The sequence below is a fragment of the Mobula birostris genome, chromosome 15, assembly GCF_030028105.1.
Source record: "Mobula birostris isolate sMobBir1 chromosome 15, sMobBir1.hap1, whole genome shotgun sequence".
Lineage (NCBI taxonomy): Eukaryota > Metazoa > Chordata > Chondrichthyes > Myliobatiformes > Myliobatidae > Mobula > Mobula birostris.
Window position 1 is genome coordinate 25041979 of NC_092384.1, and position 24979 is coordinate 25066957.

Consider the following 24979-nt stretch of genomic DNA (forward strand, 5'->3'; position numbering starts at 1 on the left):
TATTCCCAGCATGCCAGATTCAGCAATCAAACCCAAAGGCTTCTCGATACACCAGATGGACTGAACTTCTGTTTAGGAAAAATCAAAAGGTGGGGTGTGTGTTTTATAACATGCTGTGATTCTCCAATGCGACGGTTTAGTCGTACTCATATTCCCTCCTGATCTGGAACACATAATGGTCAACTGCCAACCATACTACTTCTCCTCTGTGATCCATCAGTGGAATAATCAGACACTTGAGATACTGCATGCTACTGTCTACTGTGGCAGAAATAATCCCTCCCAACACATTTCAAATCATATTCAGGGACATTAACCGAGCCTGTTTGAAGAAATCATTGCCCAATTAATATCAGCACACCCTATATCACGAGAGGTCCCAACACACTAGACCACTTCTATACAACGATAAGTAATGCCTACCGTTCCATGCCCAGACCACATTTTGGAAAATCATTTGGCTGTCCTTCTCCCACCTGCATATAGGTGGAGGCAAAAAAGCAAGAATCCAGAAATAAAGACAATGAAGGAGTGGTCACAGAAGACAGAGGAGCGACTATGAGATTGCTTCAAGTCGGTGGCCTGGACTGTGTTCAATGACTCATCCGTGGATCTTAATGAAAACACCATGTATGGTCATAGACGAGTGTTTTCCCACAAAATTGCTGTCTTCCCCAACCAGAAGCCCTGGATGAACCCAGATATCCAGACTGGAGGCATTCAGGTCTGGCGACCCAAAGAGGTCCAGGTGACACTCGGAAAGCCATCTCATGGGCGAAATTCTGGACTAAACTTGAATCAATGAAGGATGCTCGAAAGCTGTGGCAGGGCTTGAATTACAAAGTGAAATCAAGCTTCCAGATGAGCTCAATGGCTTCTATGCTCGAGTTTACTTTCACAGCATGGAGAAACCTTCACGAACTCCCACAGCTTCCAATAACCTTGTGATTTCAGTCTCTGAGGTGGACGTGAGAACATCCTTCAGGAGGGTGAACCCATGGAAAGCATTCAACCGAGATGGGGTACCAAGCCAAGTACTAAAGATGTGCTGATCAACTGGCTGGAGTGTTCAATATCTTTAACCTCTCGCTTTGGCAGTCTGAGCTTACACTTGCTTCAAGCAGGCCTCAATCAGACCCATGCCCAAGAAAAATATGGTAACCTGCCTCAACGACTATTGTACAGTAGCGCCTACATCCACAGTGAAGTGTTTTGAGAGATGGGTAATGAAACACAACTCCTGCCTGAGAAGCGACTTAGTGCCGCTCCAATTTGCCTACTGGCACAACTCCACAGCAAAGGTCATCTCAATGGCTCTTCCTCAACTCTGGAACAATTGGACAGCAATGATCCATAATTCAGGATTCTCTTTATGACTACAGCTTGGCATTCAGTACTATCATCCCCTCAAAAATAATCAATAAACTTCAAGACCTTGGCCTCAATATCTCCTTGTGCAATTGGATTCTCAATTTCCTCACTCCTCATGTTCTCGATATCTGTTGCTTATTTATTCTTTCCCCTTTATGTATTTGCACAGTTTGTGTCTTCTGCATATTTCTTTCTTTGATTTCAATATGGTTCGTGGATATACTAAGAATACCCACAAGAAAATGAATCTCAGGATTGTATACAGTGACATATTATGTACTTGGGTAATAAATTTACTTTGAACCATGAGCAGCATGAAAGTGGGAGACTTGGTAGATTTTGGAAAAAATAGTGAACTTTAGAAGCTGAGTTTCTTTTCCTTTAATATTGAACAAAAGGTAAAGATACATTCCAATATGTTAAGAGCTCATACCTGAAGTCCTTGCAAAGGTCCTGGCAATTTAATATTAAGAAAGCTACGGACCAGTTGATAAGTCCCAGGAACACCACCAAGTTGAGCCTGCTGTAGGTTTCCATAGACTGTCGCCATTACATAATTCTTGTAGCTTTGAATGAAAACATGAAACAGGAAAATAGGTTACACAATGAATTGTACAGGAACAAGTTTCATCTCTTACATATAATCTTAAGATAACAATAACTAAACCCTGCTTTCTGTTTAAATAACCATCAGCTACGATGATTCCAAGGGCCATAAAAAATTTTTTCAGACTTGAACGTACAGTTCTTAACAAATCAATAGGATGCCAGGTATTTTTGCAAGGTCACCTCTCACCTCTGCTCCAGAAAACACAGGGCTTGTTTAACAAATGCCATCTGCATCTCCAAACTGGTACGGCTCTTCAGTGTCTCTGAGGCAAGTACCAGTGGAACGTCAGTCATCTGCTTCACCATTGCCCACAATTCAGAGACATTCTACAAGAAATTAAACAAGTAAACTGCTTTCATTTATATAACAAATAATGGCCTTGAGGAATATGGATTCTTGGAAATTCATGGTTACTTCTCTTGCTGAAAACCTTTCTTCAAAGCAGCAGTTCCCAGCACTGAATTCACAGACCACAAAAGAACATTTTTCTTACAATTACAGATCTCTGCAACATTGTACCATTATGATCACAATTGAATTAATGAGCAAACATAAGTGTCTCTTTCTCATAGCCCTAATTCAAAAAAATAATTTTTGATTACTTTTTGCTCCTTTTCACCCCATTGGACATTTTTCAGCTAAAGGGGAGAACAGAAACCATCTTCTATAAATAGCATAGAGGGAAGGGGAGAATAATTACTGCCATTTGAAACATTTAAACAAAATGAAACAACGCAGATGACCCACTGACCTTCATTTGGAGGCACAGTGGATTTCAGTTATTTAGGCCATCGGTTAATCTGCACAACTCTTAAAGAATTAAAAACTAATTTAGAAAATAACTGGATTCCCTTCCTTTATTTGGGACACCACATCGCTTAATCGATACAAGAAACTTTTGTCGAACAATTTCTAACTACTGCCTATAGTGTCCACTTGGTGAAAAATAAGCAGTAAGACTATTCGGAGCTGTTTTGCTCACTGGAATTTCAACCATTCAGACATGCAGATGCCAGAAATGGCTGGGAGTGGAAATGAAAGGAGTACACTACTTCAACAGCTTAGGAACTACAAAGAATTTAAAAGTATCAACAATCATGAATGATTGAAAATGAAGATTTGAAGGATGAAATTATTGAAAACATTGTCTGAAGGCATTCCATTATCTGCACTAGATATCCGCACTAATTTTCTTCATTTACAGCAGGGGTTCCCAGCTTTGTTTATGCCATGGACCAACATCATTAAAGGGGTCCATGGACCCAGGGTTGGGAATTCATGATTTATAGTCAGGCTTTGAGGAAAGAGAAGCAGAATAAAGGGTGTAAATAGAAAATAGAAAATAGGTGCAGGAGTAGGCCATTCGGCCCTTCGAGCCTGCACTGCCATTCAGTATGATCATGGCTGATCATCCAACTCAGAAGCCTGTACCAGCCTTCCCTCCATACCCCCTGATCCCTTTAGCCACAAGGGCCATATCTAACTCCCTCTTAAATATAGCCAATGAGCTGGTCTCAACTGTTTCCTGTGGCAGAGAATTCCACAGATTCACCACTCTCTCTGTGAAGAAGTTTTTCCTCATCTCGGTCCTAAAAGGCTTCCCCTTTATCCTCAAACTGTGACCTCTCATTCTGGACTTCCCCAACATCGGGAACAATCTTCCTGCATCTAGCCTGTCTAATCCCTTTAGGATTTTATACATTTCAATAAGATCCCCCCTCAATCTTCTAAATTCCAACGAGTATAAGCCTAGTTCACCCAGTCCTTCATCATATGAAAGTCCTGCCATCCCATCCCTTACTGTAAAGACAGTAAGGGAGAAGGGCTGAAGTGTGTGTACCTCAATGCAATAAGCATCAGGAACAACGGTGATGAACTGAGAGCTTGGATACATACATGGAATTATGATGTAGTGGCCATTAGAGACTTGGCTGGCACCAAGGCAGGAATGGATTCTCAATATTCCTGGATTTCAGTGCTTTAAAAGGGATAGAGAGGGGGGAGAAAGGGGAGGAGGGGTGGCATTACTGGACAAGGATACTATTACAGCTACAGAAAGGGTGGGTAATGTAGCAGGATCCTCTTTTGAGTCAGTATGGGTGGAATTCAGGAACAGGAAGGGAGCAGTTAACTCTATTGGGGGTATTCTATAGGCCCCCTGGCAGCAGCAGAGATACAGAGGAGCAGATTGGGAGGCAGATTTTGGAAAGGTGCAAAAATAACAGGGTTGTTATCATGGGTGGCTTTAACTTCCCTAATATTGATTGGCACTTGATTAGTTCCAAGGGTTTGGATGGAGCAGAATTTGTTAAGTGTGTCCAGGACGGATTCCTATCACAGTATGTGGACAGCCCGACTAGGGAGAATGCCATACTAGATCTAGTACTAGGGTAATGAACCATGTCAGGTCACAGATCTCTCAGTGGGTGAGCATCTGGGGGACAGTGACCACCGCTCCCTGGCCTTCAGCATTATCAAGGAAAAGGATAGAATCAGAGAGGACAGAAAAATTTTTAATTGGGGAAGGGCAAATTATGAGGCTATAAGGCTAGAACTTGCGGTTGTGAATTGGGATGATGTTTTTGCAGGGAAATGTACTATGGACATGTGGTCGGTTTAGAGAACTCTTGCAGAATGTTAAGGATAAATTTGTCCTGGTGAGGAAGATAAAGAATAGTAGGGTGAAGGAACCATGGGTGACAAGTGAGGTGGAAAATCTAGTCAAGTGTAAGAAGGCAGCATCCATGAGGTTTAGGAAGCAAGGATCAGATGGGTCTATTGAGGAATATAGGGAAGCAAGAAGGGAGCTTAAGAAGGGGCTGAGAAGAGCAAGAAGGGGGCATGAGAAGGCCTTGGCGAGTAGGGTAAAGGAACACCCCAAGGCATTCTTCAATTATGTGAAGAAAAAAAGGATGACAGGAGTGAAGGTAGGATCGATCAGAGATAAAGGTGGGAAGGTGTGCCTGGAGGCTGTGGAAGTGAGCGAGGTCCTCAATGAATACTTCTCTTCCGTATTCACCAATGAGATGGAACTTGATGATGGTGAGGACAATATGAATGAGGTTGATGTTCTGGGGCATGTTGATATAAAGGGAGAGGAGGTGTTGGAGTTGTTAAAATACATTAGGACGGATAAGTCCCCAGGGCCTGAAGGAATATTGCCCAGGCTGCTCCATGAGGCGAGGGAAGAGATTGCTGAGTCTCTGGCTAGAATCTTTTATGTCCTCGTTGTCCACAGGAATGGTACTGGAGGATTGGAGGGAGGCGAATGTTGTCCTCTTGTTCAAAAAAGGTAGTAGGGATTGTCCGGGTAATTATAGACCAGTGAGCCTTACGTCTGTGGTGGGAAAGCTGTTGGAAAAGATTCTTAGTGATAGGATCTCTGGGCATTTAAAGAATCATGGTCTGATCAGGGACAGTCAGCATGGCTTTGTGAAGGGCAGATCGTGTCTAACAAGCCTGATAAGAGTTCTTTGAGGAGGTGACCAGGCATATCGATGAGGGTAGTGCAGTGGATGTGATCTATATGGATTTTAGTAAGGCATTTGACAAGGATCCACATGGTAGGCTTATTCAGAAAGTCAGAAGGCATGGGATCCAGGGAAGTGTGGCCAGGTGGATTCAGAATTGGCTTGCCTGCAGAAAGCAGAGGGTCGTGGTGGAGGGAGTACATTCAGATTGGAGGATTGTGACTAGTGGTGTCCTACAAGGATCTGTTCTAGGACCTCTACTTTTCGTGATTTTTATTAATGACCTGGATGTGGGGGTAGAAGGGTAGGTTGGCAAGTTTGCAGATGACACAAAGGCTGGTGGTGTTGTAGAGAGTATAGAGGATTGTCAAAGATTGCAGAGACATTGATAGGATGCAGAAGTGGGCTGAGAAGTGGCAGATGGAGTTCAACCTGGAGAAGTGTGAGGTGGTACACTTTGGAAGGACAAACTCCAAGGCAGACTACAAAGTAAATGGCAGGATACTTGGTAGTGTGGAGTAGCAGAGGGAGCTGGGGGTACATGTCCACCAATCTCTGAAAGTTGCCTCACAGGTGGATAGGGTAGTTAAGAAAGCTTATGGGGTGTTAGCTTTCATAAGTCAAGGGATAGAGTTTAAGAGTCACGATGTAATGATGCAGCTCTATGAAACTCTGGTTAGGCCACACTTGGAGTACTGTGTCCAGTTCTGGTCGCCTCACCATAGGAAGATGTGGAGGCATTGGAAAGGGTACAGAGGAGATTTACCAGGATGCTGCCTGGTTTAGAGAGTATGCATTATGATCAGAGATTACGGGAGCTAGGGCTTTACTCTTTGGACAGGAGGAGGATGAGAGGAGACATGATAGAGGTATACAAGATAATAATAGGAATAGATAGAGTGGATAGCCAGCGCCTCTTCCCCAGGGTACCACTGCTCAATACAAGAGGACATGGCTTTAAGGTAAGGGGGATATTAGAGGAAGGTTTTTTACTCAGAGAGTGGTTGCTGCGTGGAATGCACTGCCTGAGTCAGTGGTGGAGGCAGATACACTAGTGAAGTTTAAGAGACAGGTATATGGAGTTTAAGGTGGGGGCTTCTATGGGAGGGTCGGCACAACATTGTGGGTCGAAGGGCCTGTACTGTGCTGTACTATTCTATGTTCTATGTACATTGATAACTATTAAGGAACAAATTTAGTTTTATAGTACTATAGGATTTTCATAGCAGTCATAGAGTCCATTCTCGCGTACGGATGCGAGACGTGGACACTCACCAAGACGATGCGAAAGTCTCTAGATGGTTGCTATACACAAATGCTCCGGATGGCTCTTGATGTGAGTTGGCAACAGCACATGACGAACGTTGAGCTCTATAACAACCTACTGATGCTCTCCACTAAAATCGAGGCGAGAAGACTGCAACTAGCGGGGCACTGTCTATGCACCCCGAGCTACCTGCCAGCCTAGTCATCATATGGGAGCCCAAGCATGGGAAGATGAACCCTGGGCGTCCTCCCAAGACTATGGTCAACACGCTCCTAGAAGACAGCTAACATAAATGAACTGAACACACTGATGAGGGAGGGGGAGAGGTGGAGAGTCCGTCATCGTGCCTGACACCGGCCCCCTTGGCCTGAGTCGACGTAGTAGTAGGAGTAGCAGTACAATAGTGGTATTGAGGGTACAGCCAGTGGTGTCGTGGCATCAGAAATGGACTTCGAGGCAGATGGTCCTGAGTTCGAACCTGGCCGGGTCCCAGTCTGGGCAGCAGCAGTATCTGCGCAGAAGGCAGGCCTGGCAATCTATTTCCGTAGCTTGCCACAAAAACCCCAACGATAACTACACTATCCAGTGGGTCGCCATGAGTCGACAATGAATTGATGGCAGTCAACACAACAGTAGTATTGATAGTATTCTAATTTGTTCTGAATTTCATTTAAATACGTCATTTGTTCCTCAACTTGTCTTTTTTCAATATTTCCATAAAACTTTGGCTAATTGGAACAGCCACTTAATTGGGCCAAAATGTACCTGTCCCGATGCATTTGAGTTAACTGGAATCCACTGTATTTCCAATAATAAACAAAATATAAAATAACATTACCAGATCAGAATACAAAGACATAGCTTAAGCTGAACTCAAACTGTAATCCAAAGAAAAACCTGTTAATGATTCTCAAATAACAGAAATTCTGCAGATACTGGAAATTCAATGATTCTCAAATGTAATGAGATAATCAATGAATGAATTATTCTCACATTTAAAGCTCAGTGTTTAAGTTCTCAGGTGGATGCAGGAGAGGGATGCCTGCCACAAAGGTGAAGCTGAACACCATATAAGTAAATTCATATTAAATGCAAAGGCAGTGTTAGTAAAATAAATATTTCCATAGTTTTATAAGGATATTTTTGTATTAAAAACATTGATTTTGTTTTTTGTACACCATAAAATGGCATTTATAAAATTATGACTATTAGTGCTAAAGTGAAAAAAATTTGGGTTGATTATGCAGTACAAAAGAAAACAACCATTTCTGTGTTGAATGGAATAACAAATTCCATGTCCGTGTACCTTGTCATCCAAAGATTCAGCTACAGAACTGCAAAGATCTCCTAGATTTGGTTGAAGATGCTGATTCACAACCTTTTCATTATATATGTAAATCTGCAATTGAGAGATTAAAAAAAAAATCAACCTTCAGAGTTTAGGTTGAAAGATTTTGCATGAATTTACCTAAAAAATTACTTACTTGCAGTGTGTAACAGAATGAAGAAATGTAGACCAATAATATGGGCAGGCTGATATTTATTTGCAGTAGTAATAGATAATAGATATACAGTGGCATGCAAAAGTTTGGGCACCCTGGTCAAAATTTCTGTTACTGTGACTAGCTAAGCAAGTAGAAGATGACCTGATTTCCAAAAGGCATAAAGTTAAAGATGACACATTTCTTTAATATTTTAAGCAAGATTACATTTTTATTTCCATCTTTTACAGTTTCAAAATAACAAAAAAGGAAAAGGGCCCGAACCAAAAGTTTGGGCACGCTGCATGGTCAGTACTTAGTAACATAAACACGAGGAAATCTGCAGATGCTGGAAATTCAAGCAACACACACAAAATGCTGGTGGAACGCAGCAGGTCAGGCAGCATCCATAGGAAGAAGCACAGTCGACGTTTCAGGCCGGGACCCTTCGTCAGTCCTCTTCTACTCACTTAATTACTCACAGTAACAGAAATTTTGACTGGGGGTGCCCAAACTTTTGCATGCCACTGTATCATGATGGAAACAAAGTAACTGGATGAATACACCATTCCTGTTATACTTGCTATGTTTGAATATGAGCGTGAATTACACCTGCCCACAATGTATGTAATTATGAATGTATTTTACTTCATTGCCCATTTCCTTTTCATTTAGATTTTTGCTGAGTCGTACACCAGGTCAATTTCTCATTAAAGGGCAAATGTGTCAAAGACTTTTCATGTCTTGTCAAGGTACCTATGACAAGAAACCATTTCCAAAGATTTCTGAGGTTGATAATATAAGGTAGCTAAAGATGGCTAGATGAACTGCAATCATGTCTTCCAGCAAAATGATGGGTTTAGTGAGAAGAATCATACAAAACCCAACTTCACAGAAGATTATTTTTATTTTATAGTTTTATGTTTTTAAAAATTAAACATTCAAAATTGCTTAAAATAGGAATGTAAGAGCTGACAGTAACAACTTTATATAATTCTTTGTTAAAATATTAGAAGTGGATCTACATAGATCAATGAAATCATACCAGGCTTAACTTATGGTGATCAGTTGGCAGCAACTTTACATTAAGAAAAAATTTCAGGCTTTTATAAATAGTGCTTATATTAACATTGCAAATAGTTTTACAACAATCTCCAAGTGCAAAAAAATTTCAATTTTAAAAAATCATCCAAAGCTTATCAAAAACACATTCAGTCTCAAAAAAGCCAAAACCATCAAATTTGAGCAGCACGGTAGTGTTTAGCATAACATTATTATAGTACCAGTGACACAGGTGCATTTCCCACCACTACCTGTAAGGAGTTTGTCCCTTCTCCCCATTACTGCGTAGGTTTCCGCCAGGTGCTCTGGTTTCCTCGCATATTCCAAAAACAGACAGGTTAGTCAGTAAGTTGATCACATGGGTGTAACTATGGGGTGTATGCTCATTGGGCTGGAAGGGCTCATTACTCTGTTGTATCTTTAATTAAAATAAATAGTAACATAACTTCAGATAGCCCTTACACACCTGTCGAGCATAAGCCACTTCAACGTTATCCATTGCACTGCGTCCTGGTGGTCCCATCGCACTAACAAAACTCGGCTGCATTTTTTTTTTAAAAGAAAGAAAGAGCATACAACAAACATTCATAAGAAAAATATTTTACATTATGTGTAAATCTCTGCCAAATCATAAGCATTTACCAATTTAAATCAAAGGTTACATGAAGAAATGAATCCCATCCCATCCACTTAACGGTTTAATTATTATTTTACTTTAGTTAAACACACTACATTATTGGAAATGCATGCTGCCTGTGCAAAAACATTGAGTAGTAATAATGGGAAACTTAATATCCTAACAGACTGTGAAGGGGAAACTTCTGAAGTGTGCTTCAGGAAACCTTGTCTACCAATATACTCCCAAATCATAAAGGAAACACAATGCTGGGCTCAGTTCAGTTGAATGAGGCTGATTAAATGGAAAATTTGTCACAAGGATCTTTAGGGACACTCAAGATTGAGAATAGTATGGAAATGGATGTGCACTATTCTTAGATATATTAAAAAACTGGGGAGATAGCAAATTTCAATTGGATGAAAAGAAATATTGTTGCGATTAATTAATTTGATGATTAATTAATATTGTTTTGCCTGTCAATGAGTAGCAATTAAAGAACAATGTTATGTTCATTCTCCATAACAGCAGTGAGTACATAGAGTATTGCATTTAGTTCTGATAAACCCACCATAGGAAGGATGTTGAGGCTTTGGAGAGGCTGCAGAAGAGGTTTATCAGGATGTTGCCTGGATTAGAGGGCACATGCCATAATGAGAGGACAGGCAGACTTCGGTTGTTTTTTCTGGAACAGCGAGGGTTGAAGAGAGAAACCGGGGAATTATAGACCGGTAAGCCTGACATTGGTGGTGGGGAAAATGCTAGAGTCAGTTATCAAAGATGCGATAACAGCACATTTGGAAAGCGGTGAAATGATCGGACAAATTCAGCATGGATTTGTGAAAGGAAAATCATGTCTGACGAATCTCATAGAATTTTTTGAGGATGTAACTAGTAGAGTGGATAGGGGAGAACCAGTGGATGTGGTATATTTGGATTTTCAAAAGGCTTTTGACAAGGTCCCACACAGGAGATTGGTGTGCAAACTTAAAGCACACAGTATTGGGGGTATGGTATTGATGTGGATAGAGAATTGGTTGGCAGACAGGAAGCAAAGAGTGGGAATAAACAGGACCTTTTCAGAATGGTAGGCAGTGACTAGTGGGGTACCGCAAGGCTCAGTGCTGGGACCCCAGTTGTTTACAATATATATTAATGACTTAGATGAGAATTAAATGCAGCATCTCCAAGTTTGCGGATGACACGAAGCTGGGTGGCAGTGTTAGCTGTGAGGAGGATGCTAAGAGGATGCAGGGTGACTTGGATAGGTTAGGTGTGTGGGCAAATTCATGGCAGATGCAATTTAATGTGGATAAATGTGAGGTTATCCACTTTGGTGGCAAGAACAGGAAAACAGATTATCTGAATGGTGGCCGATTAGGAAAAGGGGAGGTGCAACGAGACCTGGATGTCATTGTACACCAGTCACTGAAAGTGGGCATGCAGGTACAGCAGGCGGTGAAAAAGGCGAATGGTATGCTGGCATTCATAGCAAGAGGATTCGAGTACAGGAGCAGGAAGGTACTATGCAGTTGCACAAGGCCTTGGTGAGACCACACCTGGAGGATTGTGTGCAGTTTTGGTCCCCTAATCTGAGGAAAGACATTCTTGCCATAGAGGGGGTACAAAGAAGGTTCACCAGATTGATTCCTGGGATGGCAGGACTTTCATATGATGAAAGACTGGATCGACTAGGCTTGTACTCTCTGGAGTTTAGAAGATTGGGGGGGGGGGGGGATCTTATTGAAATGTATAAAATCCTAAAGGGATTGGACAGGCTAGATGCAGGAAGATTGTTCCCGATGTTGGGGAAGTCCAGAATGAGGGGTCACAGTTTGTGGATAAAGGGGAAGCCTTTTAGGACCGAGATGAGGAAAAACTTCTTCACACAGAGAGTGGTGAATCTGTGGAATTCTCTGCCACAGGAAACAGTTGAGTCCAGTTCATTGGCTATATTTAAGAGGGAGTTAGATATGGCCCTTGTGGTAAAGGGATCAGGGGGTATGGAGAGAAGGCAGGTACAGGTTTCTGAGTTGGATGATCAGCCATGGTCGTACTGAATGGCAGTGCAGGCTCAAAGGGCTGAGTGGCCTACTCCTGCACCTATTTTCTATGTTTCTATGATAGAGGTTTATAAGAGGCATAGACAGAGTAGACAGACGGTATCTTTCTCCCCAGGATTGAAACGTCTTATACTAGAGGGAATGTATTTAAGATGAAAGGGGTAATTTCAAAGGAGATGTGAGGGACAGGGATTTTTGGATGCCAGTAGTGGCTGCCTGGGGTGGTGATACAGACAGAAACATCAAGCACTTTTAAGAGACATTTAAATAGACACAAAAATGTGAGGAAAATTGAAGGATTTGTACATTGTGTAGACAGAAGAGATTAGTTTATTTAGCCATTTTAGTTGGTCTTGGCACAGAAGTGCCTGCTGCCATGCTGTAGTGTTCGATGTTCTGTAGACTCAGAACCATCAAATGCTCCTCAGACATTAACCCCATTCATTCTCAGAAGTCACCCAAAACTACTCACCATTCCAAGTGCAGTGTGACCAGTGCCTTACAAAGCCTCAGCATTACATCCTTACTTTTATACTCCAGTCCTTTCAAAATGAATGCATTCTCCTTCCTTCCTTACTAGTGACTCAACCTTAGTCATCTTTTAGGGAATCCTGCACAAGTCCCTTTGAACCTCTGATCTCTGAATTTCAACCACATTTAGAAAATAGTATATGCCTTTATTCCTTCTACCCAAGTGCATGACCATAGACTTCCCTACATGTATTTCAATTACCACTACTTTGCCCAATCCCCTAACCTGCTAAAGACTTTCTGTAGATGCCCTGCTTCTTCAACACTACCTGGCCCTCCACCTACACACCTTTGTATCATCTGCAAACTTGACCATAAAGCTATCAATTCTGTGAATGCAAAAAGAAGTGATCCTAAAACTGATTGCTGTGGAACACTAGTCACCAGCAGTCAATCAGAAAGGGCCTTCTTTATTCTGACTTTTTGCCTCCCGCCAGTCAGCCAATCTCTTATCCTTGCGAGTATCTTTCCTGTAATACCATAAGCTGTCATCTTGTTTCGCAGCCTTATGTGTGACACGTTATCAAATGCCTTCTGAAAATCCAAACAAACAATATCTACAGACTCTCCTTTCTCTATCTTGCCTGTTATTTCTTCAAAGAATTCCAAGAGATTTGTCAGAAAGATTCCCCCTGAAGGAAACTATGCTGACTTCAGTCTATTTGATGATGTTATTTACAAAGGGCTGCAAGGACAACCAGTGAACCTCAGGCGAGAAAGCCTAACAGTGATGGGAAAATCAACTGGAGAGGATTCTGAGAGATGAGATCTATTTTCATTTGGAAAGGCAGTGACTGATTTGGGATAGTTGCATGACTTTGAGCATGGAAAATTGTCTCTCAAGTTTAATTGGGTTTTGCTTTGAAAAGGTAAACACGATTAATGAAGTCAAGCTTGCAGATGTTGTCTTCATGGACTTCAGTAAGGCTTTTGACAAGGCCCCATGTGGTAGGCTTGTCCAGAAGGTTAGATCATGTGATACAGGGTGAGCAAGGCAACTACATACAAAATTGACCTGGTGGAAGGAGTCAGAGGGTGGTTGTGGAAGGAGTCAGGGGGTGGTTGTGGAAGGCTATTTTCAGATCAAAGGCCTCTGACCAATGGTATGCCACAGGGATCAGTGCTGTGTCCACAAGTGTTTATTCTATAAATTAAGCATTTAGCTGGGAATGTAGGTGGCATGAATAGTAAGTTTGCCGATGACACCAAAAGTGATGGTGTGGTGGACAATTAGGAAGGTTGCCAGCTTACAACAGGAAATAGATCAACTGAGAATAAGAGCAAAGGAGCAGCAAATAAAATTTTATTCAGACAAATGCTAAGTGATATCCTTTGGGAAGGACATATAGTGAGCAGCAGAACGAAGGTTCATCACCATGGCCAGAAACGAGGTGAAGGAGGATGGGGGGGAATTTCCAAACCAGGCTGAAACAGAGGGATGAGGCCCCCTCTACCCAGCAAATGTGAAGTAGCTGGAGAACTAAATTAAGGACCTATGCGCAAGAGTGCTTTATCAAAAGGAAATGAGAAATTGTTGTGTTCTGTGTTTTACCGAAACATGGCTTACTCAGTACACCAGATACGGTGATCAGACTGAAGGTTTCTCTTTTCAATACACAGGAATAACTGACCTCCTGCTTTGGAAAAGGCAAAAGGTGGAGGTGTACTCCAAATCGGTGGCTTTGTCATACTCATGTTCCCCCTACCTGGAACACCTAGCGATCAAATGCCAACTGTCCAATTTACCAAGAGAGTTCCCCTCCATGTTCCTGAGTGCAATTTATATATTACCAGCGGCCAACTATAATCAAGCACTTGATGCCATCACCAAACAAGAAACAGTCCACCCCAAAGCATTTCATATCATAATCAGAGATTTCAGTTGAGCTTGTTTGAGGAAATCTCTGCATAATTACCATGTGCAGATAACCTACAGCACCAGACGTCCCAAAACACTTCACCACTATTATACTAAGATAAAGAAATGTCTACTGTTCCATGACTATACTCCATTTCAGAAAATCTGATCACTGGCTGTCCTCTTCCGACCTGCATACAGACAGAGGCTAAAGGGCAATGCTCCAGAGATTAGGACAACAAAGGGGTAGTTGCAGAAGGCATAGAGGAGCAACTACAGGATTGCTTCAAGTCAGTGGACTGGGTCATGTTCACAGACTCGTCTATGGATTTGAATGATTACACCATGGTTATCACAGAATTTAGAAAAACAGTCGTAGGTGAGTGTGTACCCACAAAATCATTCAGATTCTTCCCCAACCAGAAGCCCTGGATGAACCGTGAGATCTGTAACCTGCTGAGGGCCAGCTCAGAGGCATTCATTTCTGGTGACCAAGGAAGTTACAAAGGTCTGGGTACAATCTCCAGAAAGCCATCGCATAGGCAAAGTGGCAATTCCAGGCTAAACTTGAATCACTGAGGGATGTTCAACAGCTGTGGCAGGGCTTGAATGATCACCTCTTACAAAGTGAAATCAAGCGACATAGGTGACCATAGGGCTTTGCTTTCAGATTATCGCAATGCCTTCTATGTTCGCTTTGACCATCAAAATATTGAGAAGTCAGCAACGATCTCCCTCAGCCTCCCGATGACCCTGTGATTTCAGGCTCTAAGGCTAAGCAAGCATCCTTCAGAAGGGTGAACCCTAAGAGAGCATCCAGTCCAGATGGCTGAGTCTTAATGACCTGTGCTGATCAACTGGCTGGACTGTTCACTGAGATCTCTAACATCTCAGTTTAGCAGTCTGGAGGTACTCATCCGCTTTGAATAAGCTTCAATTATACTGGTGCCCAAGAAGAACCGGTAACCTGTGTCAATGACTACTGTCCAGTAGCACTTACATCCATTGTGATGAAGCCTTTGAGAGGTTGATGATGAAGCATATCAACTCCTGCCTGAGAAATGACTTGGATCTGCTCCAACTTACCAACCGGCACACAGCAGATGCCATTTCATTGGCTCTTCATTCAACCCTGGAACATCTAGGCAGCAAAGGTGCATACATCGGGAAGCTCTTTATTGAATACAGCTCAGCATTTAATACTATCATCTCCTCAAAGTTAATCAATAAGCTTCGAGACCTTGGCCTCAATACCTCTATGCAATTGGATCATCGATTTCCTCACTTGCAGACCCCAATCAGTTCGGATTGTCGACAACATCACGTCGACAATCTCCATCAGCACAAGTTCACCACAAGGCTGTGTGCTAAGCACCCTGCTCTACTCACTTTATACTTGTGACTGTGTGGCTAGGCACAGCTCCAAAGCCATCCTTAACTTTGCTGACAATACCACTGTCGTAGGTCGAATCAAAGCTGGTGATGAATGAGCATATAGAAGAGTGATTGAACATCTGGGTGGGTGGTGCCACAGCTATAACCTCTTACTCAATGTTAGCGTGACAAAGGAGCTAATTATTGACATTAGGAGGAAGAACATGAGCCAGTCCTCACTGCGGGAATCAGAGGTGAAGAGCATCAGCAACTTTAAATTCCTCAGCGTTATCACTTCAGAGGACCTGTACTAGGCCCAGCACACAAGTGCAATTACAAAGTCAGCACACCAGTACCTCTACTTCCTTAGGGAGGTTGTGAAGATTTGGCATGACATCTAAAAATTTGACAAACTTCTACAGATGTGTGGTGGATAGTAAATTGACTGGTTACTTCACAGCCTGGTATGGAAACACAATGCGCTTGAATGGAAAACCCTACAAAAAGTAGTGGATACAGCCCAGTCGATCACCGGTTAAGCTCTCCCCACCACTGAGCACATCAACACAGAGCGTTGTTGCAGGAAAGCAGCATTCATCAGAGACGTCCACCACCCAGGCCATGTTCTCTTCTTGCTGCTGCCATCAGGAATGTGGTACAGAAGCCTCAGAATCAGAATCAGGTTTATTATCACCAGCATGTGACGTGAAATTTGTTAACTTAGCTGCATCGCAGCTGTTGTTCAATGCAAAACATAATCTAGCAGAGAAAAAAAAAATAATAATAAAGAAAATCAATTATATATATTGAATAGATTTTAAAATGTGCAACAGAAATACTGCATATTTTTAAAAAGTGAGGTGGTGTCCAAAGATTCGATGTCCATTTAGGAATCCGATGGCAAAGGGGAAGAAGCTATTCCTGAATCACTGAGTGTGTGCCTTCAGGCTTCTGTATCTCTTACCTGATGGTAACAGTGAAAAAAGGGCATGCCCTGGGTGCTGGAGGTCCTTAATAATGGACACCGCCATTCTGAGACACCACTCCCTAAAGATGTCCTGGGTACTTTGTAGGCTAGCCCAAGATGGAGCTGACTAGATTTACAACCTTCTACAACTTCTTTCAGTCCTGTGCAGCAGACCCTCCATACCAGACAGTGATGCAGCCTGTCAGAATGCTCTCCACAGTACAACTATAGAAGTTTTTGAGTGTATTTGTTGACATGCCAAATCTCTTCAAACTCCTAATAAAGTATAGCTGCTGTCTTGCCTTCTTTATAACTACATCGATATGTTGGGACCAGGTTAGGTCCCCAGAGATCTTGACACCCAGGAACTTGAAGTTGCTCACACTCTCCACTTCTGATCCCTCTATGAGGATTGGTATGTGTTCCTTCATCTTACCCTTCCTGAAGTCCATAGTCAGCTTTTTCGTCTTACTGACATTAAGTGCTAGGTTGTTGCTGCAGCACCACTCCACTAGTTGGCATATCTCACTCTTGTACACCCTCTAGTCACCACCTGAGATTCTACCAACAATGGTTGTATCATCAGCAAATTTATAGATGGTATTTGAGCTATGCCTAGCCACACAGTCATGTGTATACAGAGAGTAGAGCAGTGGGCTAAGCACACACCCCTGAGGTGCGCCAGTGTTGATCGTCAGTGAGGAGGATATGTTATCACCAATCCGTACAGATTGTGGTCTTCCAGCTAGAAAATCGAGGATCCAATTGCAGAGGCCCAGGTTCTGCAACTTCTCAATCAGGATTGTGGAAATGATGGTATTAAATGCTGAGCTATAGTCGATGAATAGCATCCCGTCATAGGTGTTTGTGTTGTCCAGGTGGTCTAAAGCCATGTGGAAAGCCATTGAGATTGCGTCTGCCGTTGAACTATTGTGGCAATAGGCAAATTGCAATAGGTCCAGGTCCTTGCTGAGGCAGGAGTTCAGTCTAGTCATGACCAACCTCTCAAACCAGGACTCACACCACCAGGTTCAGCAACATGAGTAACCATCAGCCATTAGGCCCCTGAACCAGAGGGGATATCTTTACTCAACGTCACGTGCCCCATCCCTGAATATTTCCACAACCTATGGACTTACTTTCAAGGACCCCTTATTGCATATTCTTGATTGTTATTTATTAATTATTTCCCCACCCTTTTGTATTTGCATAATTTGTCTCACACATTGATTGCCTGTTTGATTAATTCTATTATGATTATTGGATTTATTAAGTTTGTCAGTAAGAACATGATCTCAAGCTTGTACATGGTGACATAATACATTTTGATAATAAATTTACTTTGAACTTTAAAGAACATAAAAGTTGAAGTACATAATTCCTCAAGGCAGTAACACAAGCTGACACGGTGGTGCCGGCAGAATATGGCACCGGTGTTCTTTAGACAGGGCACTGAGTACAACAGTTAGAATATCATGTTACAGTTGAGCAAGATGTTGGCAAGACTGCACCTGGAACATTGTGTGAATTTCTGGTCACTGTACTATGGGTTTAGGTTAGTGAGAATGCAGGAAAGATTTGCAAGAATACTGTCAGGACTGGAGGGCTCGAATTATGAGGGGCTGGATAGGCTGGGACTGTTTTCTCTCAAACCTAGGAGTAACTTAGATTTATATAATCTTGAAGGGAAGTAGAGTCTACAACTAGAAGGCATAGGTTTAACACAAAAGGGGCAAGTTTAAAGGGGACCACACAGGTATGGAACAGCCAGCCCGAGGAAGTGACGAAGCATCTTTATACCCACATTTAAGAGACTTAGACAGATACATGGAAAGGAAAGACTTAGAAGGGTATGGACATAAAGACACATTGTTGGCATGGAACAAAGGATCCTAATTCATTCAGTATAGCTCTATGTCTAATGGAAAATCAGCCAGGCAGATAGCAAATCACTGAAACTACAAGTATTTCTCCTCTGCAAAGCGTTAACGACAGTGTGAAGGAAGATGGAAAAGGAAGAAGGGAATAAACATTAGATTACAGCTTTGTTGTGGGGGAAGGAAAGAGAGGATGGGTGGGAGAAGGATGAGAGTGTAATGAACTAATGACATACTGAGATGGAAGATGGAACTGAAGATGAAGCCACTTGCCGCATGCACTGTAGGAATACAGCGAAGATACCTTAAGAGAACTTTTTTCCCTATTGTAAGCGATAAGCAATATAAACTTTAAATAAGAAACAGAAGCAAGAGAACCGCTCAGAACAGCACAAGGTACCAAAGTAAAGAAATATATGATTTGGTAAAAAGAGTCACATCACCATAGTGAAAATCTAAATAAGATAGATGCATAACGTACACATAAGTGACAAGGTATCAATATGACATCAATCATTTACCAGGTGATGCAGGCCTCCACAATACGCTAACAAATAACCAAATCGCTGTTTACTCATGAATGGATAGTCTGAGTGAAATGTGGAGAGACAATAGAGGTGTCATAGAAGATGAAATGACATCATCTGTAGGGTTTTAATTGGACGGGATGAGTGAATCAGATAGGAAAATGAACTAATTTTTAAAATAAATCGGTGCTGAGTAATCCACAAAGGATTTCATACTAGTACATTAATCAGAGAGTCTGCAACAATTAAAACCTACAACAGAATTATGTATTTATAATGGTTTGAAACTACAAACTTCAGTAGAAATAATATTACTACATAATAAACTGCACATAGTTTAACTTCTGAAGATTTTCAAAAATTTATATGCATAATCATGATATCAAGTTTAATTAAAAAAAACTAATATGCCAAAGCCACGGGATTAAATCTGTATCCTAAATTTCTTGGGTCACATTGAGAATTACCTCAGTCTCCTGGGTAAAGTCAAGAGCATCTTCTCCAGATGCCAGAAGAGTGTGAAGGATCTTTTGCTTCTCCTGTTCCCATTCCACCAACATGGACTCCCAATGATACCTCTCTGCCATTGCAAAGGTCTGCAAATCACAAAGGGAAATTTTTAAAAATCAGTTCACAAAATGGAAATGGAACTGTACAAATATCATGGTAAAATGGCATGTGTAGTCACCAATGAAATTTAACGCATATTTTGCATCAATCAGCAAGGTCAGAAAAAAGAATGTTTGCTATCCCAGACAGTTAAAGACTGCAAAAACATCCATGTTTGTTGTCATTGCTCTATAGTTCTGACAGCGATTTCAACATCCTGGTGTGTACATTATTAAATATAGAAATCCTGAAGCTGTTAACAGTGATTCAAGCTTCATTCGCTGATTGACTTGCTTGCAGGCTTTTCTGATGAAATGAAGGAAAATCAGTTAAATTGACATGAACCTCGGCTATTTGCAAATTTGCCTTGTTGTAAAATATCCTAAAATAGGTGTTTTTTCTTTCAGATATTATCACAAGCAAACTCATCACCAAACTCCAGACCCTGGGTTGAATGCCTCCCTCTACAACTGGATCCTTGTCTTTCTGACCAAAAGACCAGAATGAGAAAGGAAAGGCAGCAACACCCGAGACACGATTATTCTAAACACTGGTGCTCCACAAGGTTGCATTCTCAACCCTCTACGCTACTTGCTTTGCAGTGATGTCTGAGTGGATTTCTACCTTAACTCCACTTTACTACTCTAATCCTTGAATAGCATTATATAATGAATATATATTTTACATCAAACAAATTGCTTAGCTTAATAGACTGCTCAGCTCAGTTTGCTGGCATCACAGCCCACTCCAATTCCCAGAGTTCCAGCAATTATTATTGCTATTATAATACAAGTGATCACTATGCTTAATTCATTTCAGGGAGAGTGACAAGGCCCAATAACAACATCACTCCAAAGGCAGGTGGTTGTCATTAGGAACAGAGATACAGGTTGAGTACTGGAATACTTGGGGCCCAAAGTGTTTTGGATTTCAGAATATATAATGGGATAGCTTGGGATTGCCATCATTTCTGACTCTGAATTTATGTGCTACCGGTAAGCAGACTTTGTCTCACACTTGCTCATCACACATATGTACCTAATGATAAAAAGCATTACGTACTGTTAATAGAATGAAACACGTGTGTAGGATCTCAAAGCAGCTCAGCAGCATCAGTAGAATTCCTGAATTAACTGCTGAAAAACAACAGGCCGGCTTTAGTCTCCAGCTACAATGTCGTGTTTTGACTAAAAGGTGAATGTACACAATATTTAATTTTTTTAAAGATTTTATGTAAGGTATAAAAACAATCAGCATTGTAGACTCGTTCAGGTGTTAGATTTTCATCAGGGACGATTTTTGCAAACGTACTTTCTCTGTTGCTTCTTGACCAGCAATGCTTTTTTTTAAAATCTTTAAGAATTTAATGCCGTGCTTTTTCTTAAAGTTCAACCAGCTTGCTGAATGTTCACAATCAGCTTCGATTTTCAGCTCTCTGTGATAGATTTTTGTTTTTTTCGTAATCAGCATACCGTTTAGTAAAATATATTCTACTCCAATGCTGACGAATCCACTCTTTTAAAACACAATCGAGATCTTCATTTGTCACTGTGCAATTTTTTTCATTTTCATTAACTTCTGTTCATTACATACGTGAGGTCACTTCTCAGAATTGTCTGTGATGATCACCTGGGTACTTTCCCCAGTGCCTTGAGGAATTTTCCATTGGTGACTTTATGTCAGTGCTCAAAAAAAAAATTAATTTCTGAGGTTTCTGGATTTTGGAATTTCAGATAAGGGGTACTCAACATGTAGCAAGTGCCCACGTATCTGGTAAACTAAATGCTTTTTTTTATTTCCATACAAAGTGTTAGATTTTCAATGTGATATCCCATTAAGAGACTAACACAACACATTAGTATTTCCATCATCTTTCAAACTATTTGATGAACTAATTTAAGGAAAGAGCTATTACACCATTTATAATATTCCACAGGTTATATTCGTGCCTTTTCACATTTTACTTTGATTGGCTCAACACGACAAAAGCCAAAATTCAAATCACAACTATGGCTCTGGGCATGGTCTACCAGTATCTTAATTAACTTGGCAATGCCTACTGGCCTAAATTCTGTCTGGTAGCAGGCTTACACCCAGGAATAAATAGATAATTTAGTCCTAGTTGCTTTTTTGTGTTGAGTGTTCATTCACTTATGTAGTATCTGATTATATAGTTTAGCCAAAACTGAATAGATCATTTTGGCAACGGCATCTAAAAATGGCACAGAACATGCTGTTTTTTGACTTCATTTAATAAAAGAAAAATATCCCACAGGTTACATGTTGTCCATTCTTTTTCTTAGTTGATCTTCATAGGTTCCATAGTTAGATCCCTAAAAGCACTCAAACAATTCAAATGCAATAGATTTACAACTTATGTTCTCAGCAAAGGTACGCTGAACTGAATAGTAAAAATAAGTAATTCAAAAAAAAAGCTAAGGCTTTATCAAGCAGAGTTAGGTAGGAACATGCTGTGCCATTTACATTTCTTCATTGCTAATACAATCTATTCAGATTAGAAAGCTGCAGCGTCAGAATAATCTGAGGCAGCTGCAAAATCAGACCTCAATTCAAAACTATTGCTTCTGTTCTGACAATGTCATTTTCCATACTACCACTGCAAATTTGTTTTTCCTCACCATACTCTCCCTTCTACCATTATGACAGGGTTCATAATCACATCTATTCATGTTCTCACCCACTCTGCTTCCATTCAAAAACAGAAAAAGGTTCCCCTTATGCTCAGCACCTACTCCATCAGACTCCATATATTCTGCACTGAGTAAAGGATCTACTAGTCACCATCTTCACAAATAAAATCATGAGGGGCATAAAAAGGGTGAATGCAATGTTGAGGAAAGAGGTGGAAAGAAGTTAAGATGGTGCTAAATGGCAACTCCTTTGCTTGTATCTTTGGTAACAGCTCTACTTCCATCTTCAATATCTTTATTTTTCCCTTTCAGGGTTCTTTTAAAGAACCTGACCTGGAGTTACACGCTGACTTCGGTTCCTTGCTGGAATGGGACCCGTTCTCGGGGTTTCAGGACTGGCCATTGTTTGGCTCGTCAAGGTTCAGCCTGAGAGTCTGACTCAAATTCGGAAGCCTGAGATCTCAGGGCTCTGGAGATGGGTGGATCGAGGGTCAGTGTCACGGCAGGAGGCCCGTGTGTCGTCGGGAGGGTCGGAATATCTGCTGTGGGCCCAAAGACCTGGGATCTTTGTGATCTTCAGGCACAGAGCTCGAAAAAAAAAAGAGACGTAACAGACTTCTAATATCCTAAACCAGCAAGTTGTTTGTTATGCTTCCCTGCTCGCTGGGGAAAAAATAGAGACACCTTCTCCCTTATTAGGGAGAGAGAGAACCTGTGGTATATCAAATGCCAGATAAAACATGAAGTCTCTGGTGTAACTGCAAGTCTGTGTCTTTGCTATTGTTTTGCTAACACTGCTCGGTGGTAACAATACTTGCTTTTTTTGCCGGTGGGGGGGAGGGGCATTATTGCTCGCTGCTGCTTATGCACAGGAAGGAGGGGAGCTGGAGGGGACTTTGGGGTTCCTATGCTTATCTTTTGTTCATTCTTTGGGGAACTTCTGTGTTTTCGTGGATGTTTGTGAAGAAAAAGCATTTCAGGATGTATATTGTATACATTTCTCTGACATTAAATTGGACCTTTGAACCTCTGAAATCAAGAAATAGAGGGAATAGGTTTAAGGTGAGGGGTTAGATTTAATAGGAACTTAAGCGGCAACATATATAAAGCCAAATGCAGACAAATGGGACTAGATTGAGTAGGCATCTTAGTCAGCACAGACCAATCAGTCTAATGGGCCTACTTCTGTACTTTTAAGGCAAGGGTTAAAATTGCCTCCCTCCCTATTCTTAACTGCTTTTTAGCTTGCTTCTCACAATGTTAGGAAATGGTTAGAGTTATCTTTTTCTCTGTTTATGATTCAGGGAGAATTCTGTAGCCCTGCCTGAATCCCTATCTGCGGGGTACATTTACTTCAGAACTATAAGATGTGGTTGCTTAAGCAGAGATGGGATAATTAACTGAAGGGGAGCAACCTAGACTTTGCAAGGACACATCCCAACATCCAGCCACAACGAGTGGATAGCTTTAAAAAACAAGTATAAAGGAATTCAGGAACATTCTTCAATCAGACTTCCAAATACTGTACTCAGAAACAACCAGTGCCAGGGTACCAATCGAGAATACCCGATGAGTAGAACAAGCAAGTTGAGATATTTAGATACAAGTTGGTAGATCACTTTGTTCACTAATAAATCATAGAGGCTGGTTACCACATTTTATACAGTGTTTTCCTTCTGATAAATGCACTGAATCTAAGATAACAGGGACAACAGAACAAGTGCTGTATTACTCTATGCTCTTTAATTGTGACTGAAGATTTAAGACAGTGGACTTCAGATTAAAATTATCCTCCATAATTTCCAACATTTCCGCTCTCATTTCCACTCCTCCCATCAGCCATGGTATCTATGACTGGTCTAAATGAGCTTCTGATTAATGGTGAACATGTCAAAATGTTAATAGTGGTGAACTTGATAAAAATAATATTAAGAATCAAAAGTGATTGTAGATCACTCTCGTTGTACATAGATAGTCACTACTTGTCAACCCATGCTCAAACGTCGCCTGGATCTTGCTGCAATCTGATACAATCAACTTCATCTGTCGAGAGATTCCAATAAAACTAACATTGCAATCATCCGAAAACAACTCCACTTTTAATCTTTTGATGGAAGGAAGCTCTCTGATGAAGGTGATGATTCGACTTTGGACAGAGAAATGAAGAACTCCTGCCAGGATAGACTCAGACAGCGGTAATTGGCTTCTAACAATCAATTTATTTATGCAGAAGGTTATCTCACACAAAAAGAGATCAGATGCAGGACTGGAGATCATCAATGATGATTCAAGGACTGATGTTTTCCTCCTTACTCCACAATGATTTCAGCTTATCAGTTTCTGATGCCACACCAATTTGAATGCCACCTTGACCTGCACTTCAACAATAGATGTCACCCTTTAGTTCATTCTCAGACCATGGCTATGATGAGCTGTGAAGCCAAGATATCCTGATGAAACCAGAACAGGTTATCAGCAAAGTTACTGGAGAAATAGTGCTTGACAGTACCATCAATGGCCACTGTGCTGCTAATTGACACAAGACTGGGTGAATAATGAGCCAGACTGAATGCGCTCAGCTTCTGTGGATGAGACACGCCACGGCAATTCTCCACATTGCTGGATTGATTCCAGTGTGGTAGCTG

At 41.3% G+C, this 24979-nt stretch overlaps 1 protein-coding gene across 3 annotated transcripts in view; it reads right to left on the reverse strand.

Moving 5' to 3' along the window:
• nup93 (nucleoporin 93) overlaps positions 1 to 24979 on the reverse strand; it is a 168334-nt gene that overhangs the window by 45576 nt on the left and 97779 nt on the right. For all 3 annotated transcript variants that reach the window (XM_072279474.1, XM_072279475.1, XM_072279476.1), the window contains 5 exons: positions 19542 to 19670; positions 9728 to 9802; positions 8025 to 8117; positions 2168 to 2307; positions 1805 to 1937 (listed from right to left, as the gene is read on the reverse strand). In XM_072279474.1, the coding sequence (XP_072135575.1) occupies positions 1805 to 1937; positions 2168 to 2307; positions 8025 to 8117; positions 9728 to 9802; positions 19542 to 19670 (570 nt within the window). The remainder of the gene's footprint in view (positions 1 to 1804; positions 1938 to 2167; positions 2308 to 8024; positions 8118 to 9727; positions 9803 to 19541; positions 19671 to 24979) is intronic.